General features: G+C 35.0%; 1 protein-coding gene across 2 annotated transcripts; it reads right to left on the bottom strand.

Annotated features, from left to right (window-relative positions):
• Positions 1-580: 580 nt before the first annotated feature.
• Positions 581-27,680, bottom strand: LOC149791086 (BTB/POZ domain-containing protein 6-like). Of its 2 annotated transcripts, none has more exons than XM_089973004.1 (3): positions 27,146-27,680; positions 11,181-11,457; positions 581-8,056 (listed from the first exon to the last, which is right to left on the bottom strand). In XM_089973004.1, the coding sequence occupies exons 2-3, from the start codon at positions 11,423-11,425 to the stop codon at positions 7,051-7,053; spliced, it is 1,251 nt and encodes a 416-aa protein (XP_089829130.1). In that variant the 5' UTR covers positions 11,426-11,457; positions 27,146-27,680; the 3' UTR covers positions 581-7,050. The 2 variants fall into 2 exon arrangements, with proteins under 2 accessions (XP_089829130.1, XP_089829131.1); XM_089973005.1 differs by lacking the exon at positions 27,146-27,680 and adding an exon at positions 17,296-17,412.
• Positions 27,681-27,951: the final 271 nt, after the last annotated feature.

The following is a 27,951-nucleotide window of genomic DNA, read 5'->3' on the forward strand; positions in this document are numbered from 1 at the left end:
GTGTAAAGACAGTCAGTCCAGCAATGAGAATGTTAGTGGTTTGCCTGTTCATCATTCTATACAGCTGATGTTGTGTAAAGTCCGTCAGTCCAGCTATGAGAACGTTAGTGGTTTGCCTGTTCATCATTCTATACGGCTGATATTGTGTAAAGTCAGTCACTCCAGGAACGAGAAAGTTAGTGGTTTACCTGTTCATCATTCTATACTGCTAATATTGTGTAAATTACGCATCTGATTAATAATGAACAAAAATTTATAGAAGTTTATATTTACAGCACAAATGGAAGAAGTAATAAATTTTACGTGAATTTGATGAAAACTGAGATAGAATTTATAGAAAATGTTCAATTTAAAATGTCTAATACCAACTTCGTATGTAAAGTAGCCATTGTTGAATCAGCACTGGGAGTAGTAAAATAAACAAATCTGAAATCATTCATACATTCTGAATCGTTTGAAAATTCTGACAAAGAACACTATTTAAGCCATCTTTACTACGATCCTGAATGTCCTGTTGCTCACACAAATATCAATCCACTATGGAAACAAATTAAATGGGACAGAAACACTATAAAACACATTGCATTGAAGGAATGTTTAATCGAACGATCTATCTGCATATTCCACAAGCAAAATTGTTTCTATACAATGGTATATGTTAGTTGCAAATAACCAGTGGCATGGTTACATTGCTGACATTCAAGCATATGAAAATTAAAGTGATAATTACAAAACACATATTCACAGATAATGTTTCTTCTCAAAATATGTTAGGCATGGCAGTGTGAATACGAAAAAGAGAAATCATATACACAATGCTTTGAGAACAAACTTAAAAGAAATAAAACCTCAACAAATACGTTTGATGAGGGACAAGCTTTTTTCAAGAGAAAAGTTCAGAAATTGCTGGGAACTTTTTAAAAATACTTTTCAAATTACTCAAACAAAACAGCATGTGTACTGTATAGGTTAATAAAGCTATTTATGTGGATGCATTTCCTTACAGATGCATCCAAAATATGGGTTGATGGTTTATACAAGCTATCTTATGGATAAAAAAGCACCAATCACATGTCAGTTGACCCGGCTCCAGTTTAAGTGAGAAAAATACATATAAAACATGCAGTTCATTTTAGTTGGCTATTGGGAAACTGATAAAACTAAAGCTACTAAGTCCATAATTTTGGAAAGCAGTTAGAATTTCAGAATATGCCAACTGTCTATCTTCACTTATTCTGTTAAGTGATTTTAGGTTACAAAACTGGAAGTAAAGGGAGATAATACAGGGGGCCTGTTTTATGACAAAGGGTTATCTATGTATGGCAAAGATCATTATAGAAGTTTAACTGATTTGGAAGATGATAAGAATGTACAATGAACAATGAATTGTGTAATAAAGACGATATGACACATGGTTTTATGGTTAGGAACCAGCAATAAATATGATTATTTCAAATAAAGGGTGGAAGCACTATGTAAGACCCAAACATCATGAAAACTTAGAGTTTTCGAAAGGCAAACATTTTCTATATTGTAACAGATGTAAACAAAATAATGCACTACAACTGATGGGGATGAAATGTACTCCTCATGTGAACTTTTTTTATTGATCAGAAAAGCTGATTTATGTTGTTGTTGTTGTAGGGTTTAACCCCATTTTTCAGCACACGATAGGCTAAACATGGCAGCCAGTATTAATGGTGGAGGAAGAACCCGGGAAAACCCCCAGAAAGAACCACAGACCCATGAGAAGCTACCAGCAAGCTTTCTCACATATCCACATTGGCCGAGCCCGAGACTCGAACCCACGCAGACAGAGGTGAGATGGCAGTGATCCATGATGGATAGTGCTTTAGACTGCTCGGCCACTTGGGGACCCCCAGAAAAGCAGACACAAAGTACATCCAAAAGCATACAGTTAAAGAACCAAATGGTGCCAAGAAAATGTGATAAGGCGAATGCAATGTAGACAATGTCCTCGAATAGTAAGAGATTGAAGGTTCATTCCAAATAAATCTCAAAGAATAAGAAAAAGAAATACAATGTAAAAGACTAAGAAATTTTAAATGATATATAAGGGAATATTTTATACATAACAAACATGCTGAGCAATCATAAGTTTTAAACCTCTTTAAACTTTCAACATCATTCAAAGTAAAGACAATAGCGCTTCACCCAAACACCCTATTTACTGTGTAGAATTGTAAAGAATAAAACCTTCAAACACACAAAAGTAAACCAAAATCAATTAATATAGAAAGAATTTGTACACAGCCTTAGAAGTAAAAACGTGTTCATCTTTCACAGTGTGTAGATATACATCTGCATTTTGTGCATGTGTGTGTGTGTATATATACATATACACTTACACACAGAGGATGAACATTTACTATTAAGTGAATTTAAACTAGTAAATTAAATGTTAATCACCTCCAGCAGGACTGTGTTCGGAAGGAACGTTAGCTGTTACTGATGAGGTACAATTAAGGACCAACGTTAGTTGTTACTGATGAAGTACAATTGAGGAACAACGTTAGCTGTTACTGATGAAGTACAATTGAGGAACAACGTTAGTTATCGATGAAGTACAATTAAGGAAAAACGTTAGCTGTTACCGATGAAGTACCATTATGGAACAACGTTAGCTGTTACTGATGAAGTATGATTAAGGAACAACTTTAGCTGTTACTGATGAAGGACGATTAAGGAACAACGTTAGCTATTACTGATGAAGTAACATTATGGAACAACGTTAGCTGTTACTGATGAAGTACGATTAAGGAACAAAGTTAGCTGTTACTGATGAAGTACCATTAAGGAACGTTAGCTGTTACGGATGAAGTGAAATTAGTAATTGCAAACTACTAAAAAGGCATGATACATTTTATGTTGAAATGTTGAGCAAGATATAAAGACAGAATTATAGGTTCCTTCATTTGCGTGGGAAAATATGAACAAGTTTTTTTGATGGATAACTGCATGAACATGGGAGTGTAGTATATCTATCCGACAATACAAATTCTTATTTTCCCATACAAATGCAGTAACCTTTTTATTATATGCTCATTTTTCTTATTCTACCTAAGTCTTAATTATATAAATAAAATACACTACAAGATACAAAGTAACTGAATGTATTCCGAACTCAATACACAAGCACCGATTCATCATTACACAACAACATTATTAATGTGCACATAACTCTGCCCAGATAAATTTGAACCTAGTCGCACGCTAGACATAACTTTTGAAAGAAAATGGCGTTTTGGTTTACTTAAAATTGAAATTTAGATTCATATTGTGAATGAATATGCAATGCAACAACTTTTCCATTTGATCTGGAATGAAAAGATTTTGGTAACTGTTTCAATTCTATGGACTGGATTCTTCTGTTCAAATTCTACATGAAATACATGGGATTGAAATAGCGAAGGAGAAGCATGTTGACATCTTCAAGTATGTTTCTGTTCATTCACTGAATATTTGAAATCATAATGTGGCAAAAAAATATGAAGTTGTTGTTGTTGTTGTGGGGTTTAACGCCATTTTTCAGCACACGATAGGCTATACATGGTGGCCAGTATTAATGGTGGAGGAAGAACCCGGAAAAACCCCGGAAAGATCCACCAACCCACGAGAAGCTACTGGCAAGCTTTCTCACATACCCACATTAGCCGAATCCGAGACTCGAACCCAGGCAGACAGAGGTGAGATGGCAGTGATCTGTAATGGAGAGCGCTTTAGACCACTCAGCTACTCGGGGCCCCAAAAATATGAAGTCTTTCAACTGCAATTATCAAAAAGATGCAAAGGAATTTAATGTTTATTTCATTTGAGTGCAGTAAGGAGGATCTAACTGCACTTGGAATATAGTCGAAATTACAGTACAATTTCGAAATGACCACTCCGGTGGCCTATTGGTTAGATCATCCGCCTTGGAAGCGGAAGGTCATGGGTTCGATCCCCGGCTGAGTCATAACAAAGACTTAGAAAAATAATACTAACAGTTGCCTCGCTTGGCGCTCAGCATTAAGAGGTTAGTGTTAGGACTGGTCGGCCTGGTTTCAGGAAAATGTGATTGGGTGGGACATCGTGCTACATGTCTGTAGCATGATGCCCCAGTGCCGGACATCACTAAAAACTGTCATACTGCAAACATCGTAGCAATGACTGCAAAATTGTTAAAGCTATGTTAAAAATCCAAATCACACACAACTTCGAAATGTGTAATCAAGCTTGAGAATCCAAGACATGGCTCATGTAATTCGGATTTGCAGAACTAAGAGAGGAAATTCAGGATGTAAAACTAAGTATATTTTAGTTTTATATCAGCTAAAGAAGACAGTTTATGCCTTGCATGTTATTTGTAGGTACCCAGCAATTTTATTAAATCTGGCACCTCTTGCCTAATTCTGAAACAGTGTATCAAAAAAGTTAATGCAGAATGTAGCAAGTCAGATGGTATGCGGCAGTCCATGAAACATCTGCTTTAGTTCATTCAGAAACAAATGTAATCAATCAAAACGGAAACCGCCTACTATATCAGTGTACATGATTTGTTTACAAAAAGTGCTGGCTATCTGTGTCCATTGTTTGTTTACAATAAAAATTAGTTTCTTTATGAGTGCAATATGAAGTTGTGTGCGAGTTTAGTATCGTAAAATACTGAATGATTCTGACAATGCAAAGTTAACAGCAAAAATGAGCTTATAATAATGCTTGATATTGCACATGGCGTGAAATATATTTTCACAACTGAGAAAAAACAGTAAAATGGTAAGAACTTTGACCATTTTTTACCACTCATAACATTTTTAACTATGTTTTATACGAGGACAAAAGCAAAATAGAAATAGTAATATCCAAACCCCTTCTCTGTGCATTGAATTCTCATACTGAATATGAGAACATTAAAAATCATAATTAAAAAGGAAAATAAACAGACCAGTCAATTAGGTATTGTTTCGCAGAATAAAATGACTGGTCCTGGAATACACATGTTGTAATCACTTCTGCCAAGATTTCAAATGCAAACGGATGTTGCAAATTTTGTGTTATTCAGCAAGACTGCAGGCTGTAGCCGAACAATGTACATATAAAGATAAAAAAGACTGTAGTTAGAAACTAGTAGAGGATAAAATTCATTATCAAAACAAAATTTCAACAGTGACTTATGTTTAAATTCATTGATTAAATTGATTATCTAAAAAAGTGAGTTTGACATCATTCCTATTGTTTTATTCACTGGACCGTTCGCACATTATATGATATCTGCACACATGAAAGTGGCATAAATGTACAAAGTAGCCAATTTCTGCTCTTAATTTATGATGCATACTAAAACTGATACCATACATGTACATAATAAATGATGATGCATATGTCCAACAAGAATGGTATAAAGAACTGAAACTATGTTCATGTCAACCAGTTCAATATATACTTACATAACTTTAGTAAAAAAACAAACTGACAAATCAATACTTGACGTGCAAACACCAAAAAGTGTAAGCAAAAATTCATAATACATGCTCTAACTAGATTTAACATAAGAATTTCAAACATGATAAATTAGAACAGCCTTTGATAATATTTTTGTAACTGTTTAAATGAGTACAGATTTTGCTTTGGTAATAGCAACATTGGTATGAAATTTTGTAATAACAGTGTAATGTATCTGAAAAGTATTATTTAAAATATTCAAGAACTGGTTACCTGATTGTCAACCCGACTCAATGTTCAGACGATGAAGAAAAGGAGAAAAGATGATTACAATTTTAACATGGAACAGGACATATTAACATAATAAACACAATATAAATGAATACTAGGAATAGGCAAGGATATAAGAATGCTATTTTTCATAATAGTGTAGATAGGAGTGCAGCTACTTTGATAGCAACTGTTCTGAGGAATGTCATGCATTGGTTTTAAAAAATGGGTTTGGAACAAACTATTTGTATATAAAGCAATCAATAATATGAATATGTAAAATATATGATGACATCTCAACTGAACTACACGAGTACCATGTTCAGGAATTCTCTGATCATCTCAACTCCAATGAACCACATATTCAGTTAACTTCAGAATAAGAACAAATGGCCTACCATTTTTAGACATGTGTATACATGTAAATGATGATGGATCAACCAAAGACACAGTGTATACAAAACCAGCCCACACTAACCAGTACCTCAACTTTTTTTTCAGTAGTATCATCGTTAATGCTACCAGTCAATGCTTCCTAGTCACTGATGAGACAGATGAAATGGAGGAAGCAGTGCATGCGAATTCAGCATTAAGGGAAAATGGGTATCTGGAAGGATTTTTAAAACTACCAGAAAAGTGGATAAAGCACCAAACAAAACCAGAAACAGCCTAAATAGAACCAACATCAGTAATAACATACATCAGTGGTACATCACAAGTCCAACCTAGATTATTCAGACATGGAAACTACGTGTATTGCACTCCATACATCTCTAGAAGACAACAACTTACACATGTGAAGGAAAAGTCTGAATTTTTAAATAAAAGAATTGTGTGGTTTATTATATCAATGCAATTGATGTGAGAAGGATTACATTGGAGGAACAGGAAACAAGAACTAAGGAACACATCAGAAGAGAGTCATCAGTCATACATTGTAACATTATAAGACATTCCATCTTTCATAATTAGACCAAAGTCACCACATCAGAGTACAACTTATGGAAACGGAAGTTGAAGAAAGCAATCAAAATATGACAGTGAGGTCAACACTAAACAGGGAGGAGGGGCTTGAATTACCAGACATCTACACCAGTCTCCTTGTATCACATGACCATTATAAATCACATTATCAACATTACTTACTGATGAAGGCAGTGGGACGTTGCCAAAAACTTTTAATTCATACGATATTTATGCTCCGAGTATAGGAAACTTCCAACAATCAAGTTACATGACATATGATTTATGATGCAATATATTTGCTATGTGACAATAGCTCTTTGCCATATTACATCATACCTATTCGACTGATGTCTGGTCTGTTTACACAATGATCTAACACTTTCTACAATAAATCTCTGATATAAATGATGCTGCTGATGTTATCAGCATCTTAACATTCGTTGCTTTTGCTTGATAATTACTCAATGTTATACTTGGAATACTGCCATCAAATGCAATCACTGCACCCTTGGCCACGACTTCCACAGAGTTATCTTGGTTTGGATAAAGCAAAGCATTTTTTGATAAAGATATGGTCCCATCTTCAAAACTGTACTCCACTGGCTCATCATTCACTGATATATCAAATACGTTGTGGATAATCATGATTTTGAATTTCGTCAGTGTCACCTTATTTGTTACTCGAATGATTAAAGTGCTAACTCCATTCCTAAGGAAATGTCCTCTGCCTGGATTAATTTGCTGGAAGTTTACCATATCACCATCAAGAACAAATTTAAGTTCTGGTGGTATTCGAAGTCTGTTGGGAAAGCCATTTACATCTGTTACGCTGTCATCATCTCCTTCAGGCTGCGTCAAGAACCTTTCAATATGAAACATTTCACACTGATTTAAAATCCTGGTAGGAGCAACAAATTCAGTAATCTCTGTTTCAGTTAGTAATGGGAAACGGATTAAATGTAGTTTCTTTCCTAAAACAATTCGAAGGTTTTCTGGTGTTGCTTCAACATCATTCTCTGCACACTGGTTCTTTGCCCAATTTACTACAGACCGAAACAAATCCACTTCTCTCTGAAAAATTAGGTCATCACGTGGCAATATGATGTCAAGGTTATCACTGCTCAGATTTTGAAAGTCATCTGAGTTCATCACTGCTTCCATATTGTCTGCAATGTACTCAAGACACTTACATCCTAAATCTTCCATGAAATATAGCTGTGCCTGGTTGTACAGAGAGCATGCATTTTCAGGGGAAAGTGATTCCTCCAGATAATGGGAGCATTTTTCTATTAGGTCATTCAGAGAATACTTTTCTGCTGCATACAGCACGTGTAAAACATTTTCATCATGAAGATCAGCAACATCTGTGTACATGTACCTGAAAATGGGACAAAAGAAACATGTCACTCTTTTTAAAAAATCACTGAAACCATTTATTCATCATTCTCACTATGTATATTTAATACTATTATTAGCAGTATTACATGAATTATTATTATTGTTGTTCTTGTTGTTCAACGAGATTTTTCAGCACAAGATAGGCTATACATGGCGGCCAATATAACTGGTGGAGGAAGAACCCTGGAAAACCCAGGGAAGAACCACCAACCCATGAGAAGCTACTGGCAAGCCTTCCCACATACCCACATTGGCCAAATCCTGGACTTGAACCCATGTAGACTCAGGTGAGATGGCAGTGATCCATAACAGTGAGCGCTTTTGACCACTCAGTAACTCGGGGCCCCTATTATTATTATCCTTATTATTATTGTAGTTTTGATTAGTTTTGTAACAGAACACATATTCCAACAAACTATAGTTCACATAGACTGGCATTATTGACATTAAGGTTTGATATGAGAAATATACTAGTAGTATCTGGGTCAACATTATCCAATTACTATGCTGAATTGTGTTAACTTTTGACTAGAGCCAAATGCATATACATTTTTTGAAGAGTTGCCAGAACCAGCCAAACTGGACATTGTGATAGTTATTTGACATTTCTTCATCAATTATGATGAAATAAAAAAATAGTTCTGAATTTCTACAACCACTGTTTTGAGCGATTTTAGGTTAAATGTGACAGAAACCAGCCTGCTGAGCCTCAGTTTTGATTACTGAGAATGGTACCTAAGTAGATGGTAAAACAAAAAAATTTGGATAAATTTACCACCCTTCCTTGTCGTTAATGCAGGAATAAATCACCTCATCGCATAGGGTAAAGCTTATTATCATTTGGAAGAATAAAACAATTTGCAGAATGTCCACAAGAGGATATTCGTATCTAAAACTACATAAAATAGTACAATAAAAATACCATTTAAAATCAACAAATCTTGTTTTCAGTCAGTTTTTAAAGTGTTTCCTCTATATTTCTACTGTCTACTCTTAATTTTTTCATTAAGAAACAGTTGAAAATTTTCTTCTTTTGTTAAAATGTTTAATTCTCATGCTTCTTGATAAGAACTTATTTATCAAAAGGTTGTCTCTTAGTAACATCTGTTCCCAACATCCAGTTTACATTATCTGGCGAGCACAGGAATGAAGCGTCCAGATTTTCTCTTCAAGGCTGGTTCTTGAAAGCATACGTGTTGAAACAGTGGAAGTTTTATTATGATGTCTCTAAACAAATTTAGCATTTCTTCACAGAAACGGAGATTGAAAAAATCGGCAACCGGTATGAACTGATCCAAACTGAAGTGTGCTCAAAGTAGATATAGAGATGTATTATAAAACAATTCTGGCCAGCCATGTGTTTTCCTCATCGAAAGTCATTCCTATGTATACTCCTGAGCAAAGTCGAACCCTCTCAGATACTTATTTCTCAATAGGTCTCCCACATGTCTTCTTAAACCTAGCAGATGAAGAAATTCGGCGAGGCAAAGGGCATACGTCCAATTTTTTTGAGACACAAGGATTCACTTGCACGTGAGCTAAATTTAGATCATGTGCATCTCTGTTATAAGGGAGGAATACAACCATATCTAAATATCCAGGTCACACATCTATGCAGACAATGACACCATTTGTGCATGTGCAGTTGAGGATGCTATAGTTACCCAGAGGTTACTTGTATAGTCAATTTATATCCTAGTTAAGTGTTTCAATTGAGATAGGTTTTCTTATGCTTGCAACCAAAAGTTATCTCCCAGCATTGCATTGGAGTTCTCTATATGAAATTCTAGTAAAAGGGTTCAAAACAGTATAAGCTATACTGAAAATCTGAATCCATATTTGAAGGCTTTAACATTTGTGCTTTAACGTTTCTTGTACCTTTGGGGAGGGTAACTAAACATACTCATTACCATGCAATCAGGATTATAATACTTTGTCAATGAAACCTCCACATATATTAGTCAAAGTGCAAATACATGTATTAGTACTATTTTACAGCTATAATAGTCAACGAATATCATACATTCATAATGAGGATCACAACAGCTTTCTGAAGTATTTCATGCCAGATATGTTTCACCATTGGCAAGATAAATATTTAAATTACCATCATCGAAATGAGATCTTCATTTTTAGACATGAATATATTTTGACCTGTTCATAGCTCAAAGAGTGTGAATATTAAATGAATGAAGAAAAATGAGTATTATATATAAACAAAATTATATCGATAAAAAAGGAAGAGTATTCCAAAATAAAAGCAATCACATGTTTTTATTATAATGGAATTTTGTTGACATTCTTGTACGATATGATATGACATAGACTCATATGAGCTGTACTTAGATCTTTCACTTTTTAGAAACAATATGTAAGAAATTAAATTGTTTCACTAGTTTTTCTTACGAAATTATTTCAAACAAGGACTATTTTGTCAATATTCATCAACTTTTCTCCACTAGGTTAGAGACGTTATATAACAGTAATGCAATATAAGGTTTGGTTGATTTGGGAACTACCTCAGTGCCTAAAATATCCTAATAAACCTGACTGCACCATTTGTGTTTGCACATGCACAGGCTTGTGCCTCGTTTCCTGTGTTGTTTTACTTAAAAAAAATTGATTTTGTTGTTGTAGGGTTTAACGTCATCTTCAGCACACAATAGGCTATACATGGCGGCCAGTATTAATTTTGGAGGAAGAACCCGGGAAAACCCCGGAAAGAACCACCGACCCATGAGAAGCTACTGGCAAGTACAAAATTGAATTTAGCATATTTGAATATTAATGTAATAAAGGAAACCATAATAAAGGTAATGTTCACTCAAACATCGATCAATTTGGTGCTGGTGATCACATAGTAAAAAGTATTTTATTTCCGTTTAAATTCAGATAAAGTATAAATATCCCCCCTCCGCAAAGAATCTTTAATCTTCTCTGCTTTGCTTTTCTTTTAATCACTCATAGATCACCAAAAATAATAAACTCATCTATATGTGCACACAAGCTGACTGATACAATATAGTAAAATCTGGTGTTTTTTTTGAAGCAGATTAAATGTATCCTTAAAATCATACATTTTTGTTAAGACTGAAATATCTTGCCTCAACAGAAGACTAAAGATCTCCATGGAAACATCCTCAATCCTAATTTCATGTGATGACTCAGACAGTCCTCCGTAGAACATGGCCTCAAACACCGGACTCCTTATAGCTAATATTAGGCGATGGGCCGGGAGATATCCTTCACACTGAGGAAACACAAAGTGGACATCAGCAAAGACATCCAACATACAGAGTTGTTCCAAACAGCCCAGGACTGTGTTACCTGCCTTCCAAACACTGGTCATGTCTGCTTTGGGATCTTGCACTCAAGAAACACCTAAAATATTAAAAGTTGCTGAAATGAATTATATGTTTTGTTTTCTTCAAAACTCAAATTTATAAATGTACATAGAAAACAATGCAGTTTAATCAAACTGATTAGAAGCTATACCTTTCTTTCACATTAGGTTTGCACCTGACATATTTATGTGCAAGTCACTGAAATCTGATGACAGTTGGCATCTCATGTGTCAATCGACATGCAATTTAAGCAATAGTTGCTACTGTCTTTCACATCTTGTCATGAAAGGATTAAACTTGTTGACTATATTTGACAATAAAGATGAAATACCCTGCACATAACCATTATGAAGTGATGAATGTTCTTCAAATGTTCATGATCAGTTCATCATTTGAGTTCATGAAACAAATATTCATGAAAGTTCCTCAATTAAGTTCATGAACACTTCAAGAATTTTGATGAATCATGTACTTGATGTTCACGAATATAATGAACCATTATAATTTTAAAAAGTTCTTCAAATGTAACTTTGATGAACGACTATGATATTTTTTGAGAATATTCGGGACAATTCTATACCATTACACTCATGAAATATTCCTGAAAATTAATAATACAAATTTCTTCACAAGATTTATTTCATAAATTAAAGGCACAAAAATTAATCTGTAGAGATTTTTATTCCGATACTCTGAGGTAGTTTTAGATTATAACCTTTGGCAAATATCTTCTGTTGAGCATTAACAAAATATACTTGCTATAAAAGCTTTCAATGACTTTGGTTTACCATCTGCAGATACAGAGATATAAAATTGCAATCCTTTATTTGAAAACACTACATCCATGTATATTAGGCGTTCAAGCAATGAACTGTTGCACACCGTTGATTTTTCACATCAATCAGGAACAAATTTTACACAAATGTCTCCAATGACACAATGTGAGTCCATTTGTACAAGATGTTTTCCAGCAGAAAAATGTCCAATATTAGAATTATTAGTACGATACAGTGACAGAGGAACTGCAAATATCTTTCTGTCCTCTTCAAGCATAACAAAATATTTGACCATAACAGCTTTACCTACATCTGTCAACACAACATTGTAACTTGCAGAATAAAATTGTCTCTCACTGAACACTATTCTAGTGATCTTTTCACATGTGATACATCATTTGTACATAGTGTTGAAACAATGGCAGCTGTGTACTCATCTTCAGACAATATGGTGACAGCACCAGCAAGGTCACAATTATCAGCTTTCTTCAGATCTGTCCAAGTGTTTTTCCTGTTCTTCCTTGAATTTTATTTTGATGCATTACATTGCCTGTTCCGTGCACTGCCTGCAGAATCATGGAATTGGAATCTTCAAACAAAACACAACTCCAACACTAAAGTGGACCCAATTTCCTTACATAGCTGTATAAATGAGATCCTATATTCTGAATATTTAAGCCACATGAGCCATCTGAGTAGAGCTCATAAAACTGTGAATAAAACAAATTCAATAAATTCTAAGCTCTGTGTAGATTATCTTGTGTTTGTATCTCCAACAAGTATATATATATATATATATATATATATATATATATATATATATATATATATATATATATATGTATATAATAAAGCAAAGTGCTCTAAATAAGCATCCTTCAGGATACCAACAAGACAAGGAAGTGCATAATAAAGTAAGCATGCTTGTAATTCTGTAGCTTTATAACTACTGCAATGCTTTTCAAGGTGCCTGGGTAGCCTTTCAATGAATTCAGGAGGCTGAATATTTTTCAGTTGTTTGGATACAAGTTTGAGCATACTGCCTACAAAATAGTCCTTGCATTTAGTTGATGAGAACCATTTGAACATTAATGTTTTGGTAACTCCTAACAGAACACCATGAATATAGCCAGGAGGGATTCCAGTCACAAAATGAAATTCTTCTTTCAACTCTGCCAATCCTGATAATACTTTGAAACCTTTAATACTGTGCCTTTCATCTGAATTTTACATGGCAGACCAGATGCTCCCTTCTGTTCTGAGTAAATACTTTTCCTTTTCTGTTCTGTACAGAAAACACCAACTATATCCTTTACCTTGCCTGGCATACCTGTGTCTTTGCAAGTTATACATTATTTCTGTACAGAAAACACCAACTATATCCTTTACCTTGCCTGGCATACCTGTGTCTTTGCAAGTTATACATTATTCAGCACCATTAAAACAGATCATATTCAAAATCCCTGCCAACAACATTGTTTCACAAGAATTATTTAAAGTCCCTCTTGGACTGTAGGATGGTTTGTGATTTCGTTTCATTAAGCTATACACAGTAGCTTGGTAAGGTTATAAAGAAAGCAAATTAACAAGCAGCCTAAAAGGTGTTTTTTTACCATACAACATTTTCAGTTTAAATATTATTATAATAAAGTTTCTCAAAAAATGTTCAGCTCTACTGGTCAGTGACCAGTAAAACAATTATTAAATGTCATACTGTCCTTCTTCCATCTAATACAAAAAATAATGCCTGGTATATTTGTTTGTAAATGAAAAGAGTTTAGACTGAATGTCCAACTTAATTATTTCATCATTTCCAGCAACTATTCTTGGCCTGTAGATTTGAACCCCCTTTGAATTCATATAATGCTGAAGTAACTGTAAGTTTTAAATTGACTGCATGATATTCTTTATTTATGGTAGGTTTATAAATGTCCAACATTATTTTCAAAATATAACCTGCATTGCTTAGCAGGCAAGGACAGTGTGTCAAATTTAATAAATATCAACTAATGTGTTGTATTTGTTAATTGTAAATTAAAATTCTGTTATTATGTGATCCATTTAATGCATTTCACGTTTTGAAGAGATTGCACTATAGTATTTATTTTGTTTACTTTTTTCTCTCACCTCTTTTAACCAAAACTAGTTGATTTCCTGAAGGTTCAAGCTTCAAATGTACAAATAAATTTTGTATATGCATATTTGTACTTAGATTATTTGGCACCCATATATGCACACACACACTCAAACTGGTATATATGTTTGTAGCTAGAAAATACATCCTTTAGGTCCCACAAACATGTGTTGTTTGTTTCCAATCAGCCAACCATCACAGTTTCTTGCTGCCAACCCTGGAATTTTTTTCCCTCTTGGTAAAAAAATAAAAATTAAAATGTATAAAAAAAATCCTGAAATTGATTTTGCGCATCTAATTGATTAAGTTTTTCCCAGTAAATGAAATGCTTAGTTATCTACCCTTATGAATATGATAAGGTTACAGGTAACTAATTTCTTTTCCATGGACCATAGTATTATTGGGCGATAGATCACATCATAAAAAATTCTAAATATTGTATATACACTTTGATAGAACTACAAGAAGACTTGATTCACCCTTTTAAGATATCAACAATAAATACTGTACATAAACTATGATACAACTTTAGGCCTTGATTCACCCTTTAATGTTATCAGCGCAATAAATATTGTAGATAAACTTTGATACAACTACAGAGAAGCCTTGATTCACCCTTTTATGTTATCATCAATAAATATTGTATATAAACTATGATACAACTACAAGAAGCCTCAATTCACCCTTTTATGTTATCATCAATAAATATTGTATATAAACTTTGATACAACTACAAGAAGCTTTGATTCACCCTTTAATGTTATCATCAATAAATATTGTATATAAACTTTGATACAACTACATGAAGCTTTGATTCACCCTTTAATGTTATCATCAATAAATATTGTAAACTTTGATACAACTTCAAGCCTTGATTCACCCTTTAATGTTATCAACAATAAATAGTGTATATAAACTTTGATACAACTACAAGAAGCCTCGATTCACCCTTTTATGTTATCATCAATAAATATTGTACATAAACTTTGATACAACTACAAGAAGCTTTGATTCACCCTTTAATGTTATCATCAATAAATATTGTATATAAACTTTGATACAACTACAAGAAGCTTTGATTCACCCTTTAATGTTATCATCAATAAATATTGTATATAAACTTTGATACAACTACAAGAAGCTTTGATTCACCCTTTAATGTTATCATCAATAAATATTGTAAACTTTGATACAACTTCAAGCCTTGATTCACCCTTTAATGTTATCAACAATAAATAGTGTATATAAACTTTGATACAACTACAAGAAGCTTTGATTCACCCTTTAATGTTATCATCAATAAATATTGTATATAAACTTTGATACAACCACAAGAAGCTTTGATTCACCCTTTAATGTTATCATCAATAAATATTGTAAACTTTGATACAACTTCAAGCCTTGATTCACCCTTTAATGTTATCAACAATAAATAGTGTATATAAACTTTGATACAACTACAAGAAGCTTTGATTCACCCTTTAATGTTATCATCAATAAATATTGTATATAAACTTTGATACAACCACAAGAAGCTTTGATTCACCCTTTAATGTTATCATCAATAAATATTGTAAACTTTGATACAACTTCAAGCCTTGATTCACCCTTTAATGTTATCAACAATAAATAGTGTATATAAACTTTGATACAACTACAAGAAGCTTTGATTCACCCTTTAATGTTATCATCAATAAATATTGTATATAAACTTTGATACAACCACAAGAAGCTTTGATTCACCCTTTAATGTTATCATCAATAAATACTTCAGATAAACTTTGATACAACTTCAAGCCTTGATTCACCCTTTAATGTTATCAACAATAAATAGTGTATATAAACTTTGATACAACTACAAGAAGCTTTGATTCACCCTTTAATGTTATCATCAATAAATATTGTATATAAACTTTGATACAACCACAAGAAGCTTTGATTCACCCTTTAATGTTATCATCAATAAATACTTCAGATAAACTTTGATACAACTTCAAGCCTTGATTAACCCTTTAATGTTATCAGCAATAAAATATTGTGCTGCTTCTGTTTTTGTTTAACTAAACTGTGGTGTACTGCCAATCAATTAGCCTGTAGAATGGTAATTCTCCATTTTTAGATGTCATGTGGGAAGCATACATTTTTGTCAAAAGTAAAAAAAAAATAAGCATGATTAAACAATTAACATTACACTTTTCATTTAGATTCCTTCTAATTTCATTACCAAGAAATTTGATCTTCTAGTCAATACCTTGCATCAGTACTCACTAATGGCACTCATCTCAAGTTTTCAATGTTACCTTCAGTACACTACTAGATCTAGACATATTCTGCAGATTAAAAGAACTACTGGGGTGTATATGTATACAGCATTAAGTAACACTAATTACCATCCCCCTTTATCATGATATCCAATGTGCTGACCATACTAAGGACTACAGGACTTCCAATGTGCTGACTGTACTAAGGACTACAGGACTTCCAATGTGCTGACCATACTAAGGACTACTGGACTTCCAATGTGCTGACTACTAAGGACTACAGGACTTCCAAAGTGCTGATTGTAATATGGACTATAATACTTTCAATGCGCTGATCATACTATGGACTAACAAAAAAAAAAAACACTAGTCAGAGTGGCCTAATTAGGAGTAAAACCTAGTATTTGTGTAACATGTATTGTGTGAATTATGTATTGTATTGTTTTGTGTATGTATTATGTATTGTCTGTATATTAATGTATTGTGTATTGTGTGTAGTATGTATTATCTGTATATCGTGTACTGTCTGTATATTATGTATTGTATTATGTATTGTGTGTAATATGTATTGTGTATTATGTGTTGTGAGTGTGTAATGTACTGTGTGTGTTATATACTGTTTGTATTATGTATTGTGTGTATTCTGTTTCATCTGTATATTATGTATTGTTTGTATATTATGCATTGTGCGTATTATGTATTACCTGACCGCTAAGGTGGCCTAGTGGTTAGAGCGTCCGCCACAGATGCGGGAGGTCATGGATTCATTCCCTGGTAGAGTCATACCAGAGACTTATAAAAACAGTACAAACAGCTGCCTCGCTTGGCACTCAGCATTAAGAGGCTAGTGTTAGGACTGGTTGGCCTGGTGTCAGGATAATGTGACTGGGTGGGACATCTGCGGCATGATGCCCCAGTGCTAGACATCACTATAAACTGCCACATTGCAGACATTGCAGGGTAATGACTAAAACATTGTTAAAGCTACGTTAAAAATACAGATCACATCACAACACACATGTATTATCTGTATATTATGTATTGTATGTATTATATATTATCTGTATATTATGTATTGTATTATGTACTGTATGTATTATATATTATCTGTATATTATGTATTGTATTATGTACTGTATGTATTATATATTATCTGTATATTATGTATTGTATGTATTAGGTAATGTGTGTGTATTAGGTATTGTGTGTGTATTATGTACTATCTGTATATTATGTATTGTTTGTGTATTATGCATATTATGTATTGTGTGTATATTATGTATTATGTATATTAAGTATTGTATTGAATCTGTACTTTATTAAAATACATGTATTTTTTTAAAAATCCCTACCTACCTACTGGTACCTACCCAAATTTTAAAACCAATAAGAAACACCCTTATGTTTTGCCTAATAGTGACAGATAAATGATTGATTGATTGATTAGTTGATCTTTAACGGCGCATCAGCACTGTTAGGCTATTTAGTGCCAAACAAAGTGTTATTTGTATAATCTTTTAAAACTTATAAAAGGTCCTATATCGAACAGCGATATAAAAGAACTAATGGTTGAAATTAAAAACGGTAAGATGGTAATGGTGCAAAATAAAGCTTCCCGATCAACGGAGATGTAAAAAAGATCAATAGGTATTAAAATGGGACGGTATATATATTGCATAAAACTGCACAAGGTGATAGCATAAAAGTCAGAGTTTAGAATAAATATTTACGGCTTTCAGGAACTCTATAATACGAGTGATGTTTACAGTATCAAAAAGTTCTTTCATGTCATGCACAATGTAATAACGATCGCACGAAGGTTGTAGGTCAAAGCACTCTATCATAAAGTGCTTGACAGTGAATGGTTCATTGCAAGAAACACATTCTGGTGGGTCTTCACCTTTTAGTATGTGGGTGTGGGTGATATAAGTATGACCAATTCGGATTCTTTCAATGACTATCTCCTCCCTACGAATGGTTCTGTAGGAAGGAGTCCATTCTCCTAGAGTTGGCTTGATTGCATGAAGTTTGTTATTCACGGCATCATTCCATGATGCCTGCCACTTCTGACGAAAGAACTTTCTGATACAAGGTTTAAAATCAGTATATGGTATTTTAAAATCAGATGGTTCTTGAGTAAGGGCCATTTTAGCAGCGCGATCTGCTTTTTCGTTACCTTTAATGCCAATGTGGCTAGGTAACCAACGGTATATTATATTGTGGGAGACACTCAGCTCGGTATTTTTGAAGAGTATGTTTTTTAATAATGGGTTCTCCAGTTTTCTATTGTGTAGTGACTGGAATACTGATAGCGAGTCGGAGAAGATGATACTGTTTAAAATATGTTTCTTTTCTATATGTTGCAGAGCAAGGTCTATTGCTCTGATTTCGGCTGTAAAAATTGATGCTCTATTTGGTAAGCGAACTTGCGTTGTGTGATTTCTATAAATTTAGGACGACCTCCCCATCAGCACCCCAGTCAGTGTGCACCACCACCTCAAGCAGGCTAAGTACCCTCAAGCATCCAGCCCCCAAGCTCCTTAGGCGTGGAACAAAGGTCAGCTCTATGTCAAAGATTATACCTAAAAATTTTGTTTACTCAACAACTGGAACAGGTGTTCCATCTAGCGTGAGGCCCGGCCCATCGTGATGTTTTCGTAGCTGACAGAAATGCATGCATACCGTTTTTGATTTCGAGAATTTGAAACCGTTTGCATTGGCCCAATTTTGAATTTTGTTTATATTTTGCTGCAGTTGTCTTTCAACTGTATGCATGTGCTTTGACCGATAACATATTAGAAAATCATCAACGTATAATGAACAATCCACACCAGGAGTCAAACACTTGGCGATGCTATTAATTTTGATGTTAAAGAGCGTCACAGATAAAATACAGCCCTGGGGCACACCCATCTCTTGCTCGTGCAGATCTGAGAGGGTAGAGCCCACTCATACTTTGAATTCTCTGTCTGAGAGATAATTGGATATGAAAGAGGGCAGACGGCCTTTTAGACCTAGATCATTCAGGTCATTTAGTATCCCGTACTTCCATGTCGTGTCATAGGCCTTTTCTAAATCAAAGAAAACCGCTACTAAATGTTCTTTCTTAATAAATGCATCGCGAATAAATGTTTCCAGTCTAACCAGATGATCATTCGTGTTCCGGCCATATCGAAAGCCACTTTGGAAAGGAGATATTAAATTGTTAGTTTCCAAATACCAGACAAGCCGAGAATTGATCATTCGTTCCACTGTTTTGCACACACAGCCTGTGAGTGCAATTGGTCGATAGCTGTTGGGGTCTTCGCTATCTTTACCGGGTTTGGGGACTGGTATTACAGTTGCTTCTTTCCAGATTTTTGGTTCATTACCAGTAATCCATAAATCATTGAAGAGTTTCAAAAGAGATGTCAAAGATGATTCTGGAAGGCGTTTCAAAAACTGGTAATGTATTTCGTCAGGCCCAGCGGAAGTATCATGGGCCTTATCTAAAGCCTCCCTAAGCTCCGATAGTGAGAACAATTGGTTATAACTTTCCGAGTTGTTGGATGTGAATTTTAAACGTGACTTTTCTTTTTGAGTTTTAAGCTTTCGGAAGGCTTCTGAATAATTAGATGATGAGGAATTTTTCGAGAAACTGTCAGCAAGAATATTTGCAATGTCACGTTTTTAACTAAAGTTGTTATTGTTCAGTGTCAGATGTCGGAGAGGGTTTTGTTTTCTCTTTCCGTTTATTTTGCGTATAGTGTCCCAAACTTTCTTAACAGAGGAACGAGAGTTTAAAGAAGAAACATATTTCTTCCATGATGCTCTTTTACTTTCTTTGATTGTGCGGCGAGCTTTGGCCTGGACAATGTGATATATATTTAAGTTTTCGGGCGTTGGGTGATTATTGAATTTTTTTAATGCTTCTTGGCATTGCCGTATGGCTTCCTTACATTCCTTAGTGAGCCAAGGTTTTAGGGTTCTTTTACAGTTTGTTGAGGACTTGGGGATAGATTCTTCTGCAATGTCGGTTAAAATAGATGTAAAATGCTGAATGGGATCGTTAACAATGCAAACTGTATCCTCATTCAGCCTAGTTTTACAGAGTGTTTTGAACTTGGCCCAGTCGGCCTTCTTTAAATTCCATTGTGGAATTACTTCATCAATTGTAGAGTTATGATTTACAAGGGAGATTGGGAAGTGATCGCTGTTGTGAAGGTCATCAGCGACCTTCCATTCATAGTCCAAAAGCAGCGAAGAACAAATTGTCAAATCGATGCATGTGTATGTACCCGTGCCTGGGTGTAAATATGTAGGTGTTTTGGTATTATATAGACACAGATCGTGTCTAGAAATAACGTCTTCAACTTTGTGACCTCTGTCACTTATATGATTCAATCCCCATAAAATGTTAAAGGGCATTAAAATCCCCGAGTAAAATAAATGGCGCGGGAAGCTGTTGAACAAGGTCGTCTAATTCGTTTGGTACTAGGTTAGTGTTTGGTGGTAAGTAAATAGAGAAAAATGTAATCACTCGATGTAGAGAGACGCTTACAGCAATGGCTTGTAAATTGGTGTTTAAATGAATGAAGCTATGAGGAGCTCTGTTGTTCACAACAACAGAAACTCCTCCTAATGCCCTATCAACATTTGGAGAGCAGGTGTTAAACAGGGAGTAGTTTTTAAATGTGATATTGTCCGTATCTTTCAAGAATGTTTCTTGAAGGCATAGTACCGCAGGATCATGTTCGTTTAAAAGCAGGAGAATATCATTGTAATTTGCTTTAAGTCCTCGAAAATTCCATTGTATGATAGCGTTTTTCATTATAAATTTAAATGAAAGATTGTGGAGCTAGGTTAGACCTTTTGCAAAAGGGAATTTGTTTTGTTATTTCTCTGGAGGAAGTACGGGGGTAAATTTTTTGTTTGTAGGTCTGGAGTTCCCTTGGGTGCATGGAGCAGATTCTTCTGCATCCGTGCTCTCGATGTCTCCAAACCTGTTATAAAGTTTGATGGGGTCATCTGACCCCTTTTGTTGCCTGTTTCCATGAGATTTATTTTTGTTTTTTGGTGATTTAGGTTGTTGGGTATTGCTGAATGTAGTTTGTAGATACCGTGTTTCTCTGTGATTGGTAATGAGGGGTGTTTGAGCTTGGTGTTGAATCGGGTGCTTCTGTTTGTGTTTGAGTATCCTTCGTTGTTTTAGGATTGCTCTTCACTACAGCGGAGAAGGATGGGCCAGGATGGGCTGTTTTCGCCTGTACAAGTTTTCTGGCTTCTGGATAGGGAATATTATTTGTGTATTTTACCCTCTGAATTTCCTTCTTCTGTTTCCAGGTATCGCAATCCTTGGAATTTGCGTGGTGCTCTTTTCCACAGTTGACACAATGCGGAGTTGCTCTACAGTCAGCTTCCTGATGAGAATTTTCTCCGCATCGGCCATATATTTGGGTTTTAGAGCAGTGGTCTTCGTGATGGCCGTATTTTTGACATTTATAACATCGAAGGGGGTTTGGAATGTAGATCTCAACCTTCACTTGCAAGAAGCCAACTTTGACCACTTTGGGTACAGTTGGCTTGTTGAAGGTGAGTACAATGGTGTTGGTGTCCTGCAGGTTATTATTACGTTTGATACGTATTCGACGGACTGCAGTGACACCTTCACTTTTCATTCCTTCAATGATATCTGCGTCGGTGACTCCAGCCAAGTCACGACAGCGAATCATGCCTTTGGACGTATTCAGTGTGGTGGAGCGAATGAGGTCACTGGAATATCGAAGAAAGTTTTTATTTTCTTGATATTGTCTGACTGACCTCGTCGCTCACATTCCACGAGAAGGCAACCCGATTTCATTTTCTTGACGCTCTTTGGCGTACCAATCAAACCTGTAATTGTTTTCTCAATCACAAACGGAGAGAGTGAAGCAAGAGATTTTGCGGCATCTTTAGATTGTATTACCATGAAGCGTGGAAATGTATCCACACTACATGGTTCGTCGTCCGAGTCAGATAAAGTTTTCATACGTTTATTTTGATTTTTTTTTGAAATATCCATTTTGGCTAGATTAAAAATTCAGCACCTGTGCTCCCCATCCACCATGGAGCCCAACAAGGGGACACTTTTCAAGTGGCAGGGATATACAGATGCCATACTCAGTTGATAAAATTACCTTTGATTGACCTTGAAGTCGCCAATTTCTAAGGTCGGTAAAGTTACCCCCCGATTGACCCGTTAAGCCACCGCCTTCTAGAAAGTCTTCTAAGACTTGGAAAAGGGAAAGATAAAGGATTAGAATATAGGGGCAACGGTGGTATCAAGAGAGATACAAGGAGAAAGATAAAGGAGGTGAGAGAGTTAATAAAGACTTCCTAGGGCTCGGCGTGACCAGCCGATTTGTCGGAACCGGGCCCATCCCGACCACCCGTCTAAGAGAAGTAGAGGCCAAAGTAGTGTATTGCAGGGAAAGCCTCTGCTCAACTACCAGGATCCTTTCCTCCTCCGACATGGGACGCAACCCACAGCAAACAGGTTGCCTCTACTTAGTCGCCTTTTACGACACGTAGCGAGGCACGTCGAGCCAATTCTACAACCCCGGACACGCAGAGGGAGTGACAGATAAAAGCTTATCATGATCTTTATCTTGGACAGTAACAACTGACTGGCTTTTCATTTTCAATCTGAACCTAAACATCAAAGCTAACACTATAACATGGCCTCTACTTCGTAAAATGTTCATCACAATGCTATGTTTTCAATCTGGCATTACCATCATAATCTAATATTTTTCAATTAAATTCAGTTTCATAAATGAAAAACTTTTAAATTACCATTTCTAAGTTATTTTCCCTGAAAACCTGTAGAACTATACCAAATGACAATTTACTTATGTATTTTACCATACCTACTGTAAGAAATATACCATACAGTTACAGTGTGCAAAATGTAAGGGCAGATACAGTGGCTAGGTGTTTAAGGCTGCATGTTGACTGATTTCATATCAAATAAATAAAATAAGTCGTCACCAGAAATAGAAAAAATTCCATTAGTCTTTTACAAATGATAAAATAATCTTAAACTAGGATAACATTTTCTTTAAAAATATTGCTTTTTGTAACAAATTACCTGCAACAAGTTTAAAATGTAGTGAATTTAATCTAGACTGGAATGATTTGTCAGTCAAATTATCTCCAGTCTGTTACCAATGTATACACATCCCAACATGTAACTAGAAAAACAAGGCTCATAAAAGGTTCACTACAGATCAGGGGTCTCAAATACCTCCTTTGTTACCTCTTCTGACAACCATAGGATACAGCTTGGTGGGCCTCATGTGGCCTGTGGGCAACGTTCCCTCTAAGCAAATGGTAGATGTATGCATTATGCGTGCTGAACTGTGCAAGCATTACAGTGACTTGAGCTAAATCTTCAGATCTTCATTGATTGTGATGCATGGGGATGTCTTGCAATGTGCAGGGATGTCTTTGCAAGTTTTTCTATTATGACTATGCAAGGCCAATTTCACCAGTGTTGATTCAGCAGAAATCAATTACGTTATAGTCTCTGCAAAAATAACTGTTACCAGTAGTCTCTGCAAAAATAACTGTTACCGGTAGTCTCTGCAAAAATAACTGTTATAGTCTCTGCAAAAATAACTGTTACCGGTAGTCTCTGCAAAAATAACTGTTACAGTCTCTCCAAAAATAATTGTTACTGGTAGTCTCTGCAAAAATAACTGTTATAGTCTCTGCAAAAATAATTGTTACTGGCAGTCTGCAAAAATAACTGTCAATGGTAGTCTCTGCAAAAATAACTGATATTGGTAGTCTCTGCAAAAATAACTGCTATGGTCTTTGCAAAAACAACTTTAAGGCAAGTAGTAAATATTAAAGCTGATATCAAAGGTTGTTTCAAAGCATATTTTCATTATCATGTTACCAATTTGAATAATTTCTGTCTTATATTCTCTCAGTACTAAATTAATATACTACCTAGGTGGCAGGGGTCAGTTTTGTAACTTGGCCTTGGGTAGATTTCTTAACTTGTAGCTATGATGTCATTTTTTAAAGTTACTGTTTAATAGTTAAATATATGGATATACTTCTCATAGTCACTTCACAGTATATAGCCAATGAAATACTCATAGTGGGCTAGGAAGCAGAGGTAGCAACCTATAGCAGTAACAAGTGAAGTGAAATATCTTAAAAATTGCATGAATGGAAACTATTTTGAAATGCATTCTGGTATTAGCTACATGATGTTTTTCAGAAGTATCACCCAGGAAAGGGTTACGCTGCTCTGTTAACATTATTTGCTGTCAAAAATGGCAGGTATAAATTTGGAGTTGGGGTGCATACACTTTTTATTCTATGAACTTCCATGGAATTGTGAGGTCAAGTGAATGATATTCTTATCTTCTGCTTTATTACACCTATCCCAAAAATATTTTTTTTTGTGTGCGGCATTTAACGTGTGCATACAAACTGTCTCTTGCACCCTTAAATACTTCTGTAAAGCTCTGCCATGGTAGCGCATGTCCTCGAAAACAGGTAACTGCTTGTGATTGCTGATTCGAAGATAAATGTCCCCAATGTAAAGTTTGTTTAAAAATGATCAGCAATTTAAAATTCTTATTTAATGCCTGCTTATCTTGTGATTTATGTGATGAACAATAAAATCTTTATTTTGATTCAAAATAAAAAGAATCCTGCCAGAGGTGTATTGTAATGACATAATTTAAGTACACGTATTGGTACACAATCGCATAGAAATCACAAGGGAGGCTACTCTGTTATGACCAACGACACATCAATAAAAATGCTTATCACTCCTTAATAAACAAGCAGTGCACCAGCTTAATTCATACCAGGTTGATGAAAAAAAAAAATCAAATCTTCCACATGTCTTGGCGGCATTAATGAATATGTAAAAAGACCAGCCTGTTTTTTTTATATATTGCTCTGAATATCAATTAGAATGAATGGTACTGAAACCGTTCATGCATGAAATTAATTATAACTTGTTTTGAGAAGCAAATATTCTTGCATGTTGTACCATAATAGTTAGGTATAGGGCATTAAAACTGAAGTATCAGTTTTTGCACACAAACCAAGCTATTTTTCAATGGAGATGCATCCAAGAATAATAAAAATAAGTTTCAACTGTCTCTGTGATGCAGCTCGGGGTGATTTTAGGACATGAAAGAGTGTGTGTGTGTTGGGGGGGAATTTTTTCAAAACGCATTTTTGTCAATTTTCAGAAGAACATGGTCCCACTTAATTTCATGGAAATGAACAGTCTATAACTCTTTATAGGGCCAAGAAACATGTTTATAGCTTCAGTTTTAATTAGGACAAACAATGAAAGCTATAGCAAGTCAGATTTGTCATCAGCCTGATGAGGAATGATGAGGAATGTGTATACCCTTTTTCCGACCCAATATTTATGTTCATGAAATCTAACACAACTGTTAGACCTTCATAATCGTTACAACTGTTTCATATGTTTGTATAAATTATTTCAACAGAATATAGCCATGCTTAATGAATACTAAACTTCAGAAATAAAAAATATTTGTAAAGGGGCCATAGTAAGAGGAAATAACTCAGTCTGCCTTTTCCCATTACCAACAATGCAATAAAGTAAGCTATTGGCAAAATATTGAGAAAAAAAACCTTCTTAGCAGGTGGCACATCAAACTTTCTCTACTGAAGGTTTCTAGTAGAGAAGAATATGAAATATATGAAACAAACCCAAATCGTCGTTTACACCATTCTAGGTTATTTATCTCCAAATTATCTATTATTTTGAATAGAGCTCTCTAGGACTAAATTCATACAGGTATAATGTTGCCACGACACCGATCAGTTAAATAAATTGAATACATACATTTCAAAAGAAACATGCACAATATTTTGTTTATCTGAATGAATATATATATATATATATATATATATATATATATATATATATATATATATGAAATAACCTCAAAAAATTATCTTATTAAATGAGTTTCACACATCTCCGTTGACCGACAATGGGGTCAATGCGCTTAATATTTGAGGGACAACTTGGCCGATGCACCGGTCATTGCAGTTATGGCTGGAAATGCCATATAGGACTCCTGAATTTGAGGCTTCGGACTCAGAAATATGAAATATACATGGATACATTCAAAAGGGTTGGCAGTTTAAGACCTACTGCGTTTATGATTAGTATTTCCTCTTAATGAATGGAAATAAAAAAAATGAAAATTTTCAAAGCTTCGAAAAAACTTTTCTTTTTTACAACCACGGGCCGTTTAGTGCCATAAACATGTATCCGGGTGGTTATTGTGTTGTGTTCAACGCTTTTACATTCCAAAATGCCAAATGTATCTCAAAATAATCCGTACAAGCAGACCACTGTTATGGAACCTAAGCGGCCACAGAAAACGTTAAGCCAGAAATAGTTATGCCCCCCTGACAGCCCTATGTCTCTAACAGTTATCTATGCTATACCTACCCACACTATGTTCATTAGCCCTTAACGAATATATTGTTCAAACAGCGTGAAATTAAAACACTTACGTGTACTTATGCAGACTGATGAATGACTTTATCTTGTTCGTATCAAATCAACTCAAACGAATATCCTTCCTCAAAAGTTGAAACAACCGTCTCATCGGTTCAATGTTGATTACGTCACCGAACCAGTCTGAACAGTACATACTTTGAGATTAATTGTTGTCAAACAGGTTTTGTCCCGGATGATGTAATTCAAATCGCGTGGGATGACAAAATACCAAAGTTATTCCTTAATTTTCTTCATATTATATAAAACATAAATGGGTCAATATAACATTGTCAACTTTGCATCTAACTGCACAGTGCTTATGTGCGTATTTATGCTTTTTTTGAAAGAAGGCATGAATACGTAGGAAGGTGTGTGTGATTTTGATTTTCAACGTGGCTTTCACAAGTTTTCAGTCATATCGCTACGATATCTGCAGTGTAGCAGTTTATAGTCATATTGAGCAATGGGGCATCATGCCGCAGACATGCAGCATGATGTCTCACCTAGTCAAATTATCCTGACACCAGTCATACAGTCCCAACACTAACCTCTTTATGCTGAGCGCCTAGCGAGGCATCTGTTAGTACCATTTTGATTAATCTTTGGTACGACATGACTGTGATTCGAACCCGCGGCCTCCCTCATCCGAGGCGGACACTGTAACCACTAAGCTACCGGAACGGTGTAAGTCGGAATGTAAGAAGTTAGTAGTTATTTCTTCAAGCATTTAATCTCAAAGCCTTATCATGTCAATTTGATAAAGCACTAGTAGTAAAGGGGGATACATTAGCGACAATGGGAATTAACATTACAGACCCCC

Source organism: Sinohyriopsis cumingii, chromosome 10 (genome assembly GCF_028554795.1).
Source record: "Sinohyriopsis cumingii isolate HCF-2022 chromosome 10, ASM2855479v2, whole genome shotgun sequence".
Taxonomy (NCBI): domain Eukaryota; kingdom Metazoa; phylum Mollusca; class Bivalvia; order Unionida; family Unionidae; genus Sinohyriopsis; species Sinohyriopsis cumingii.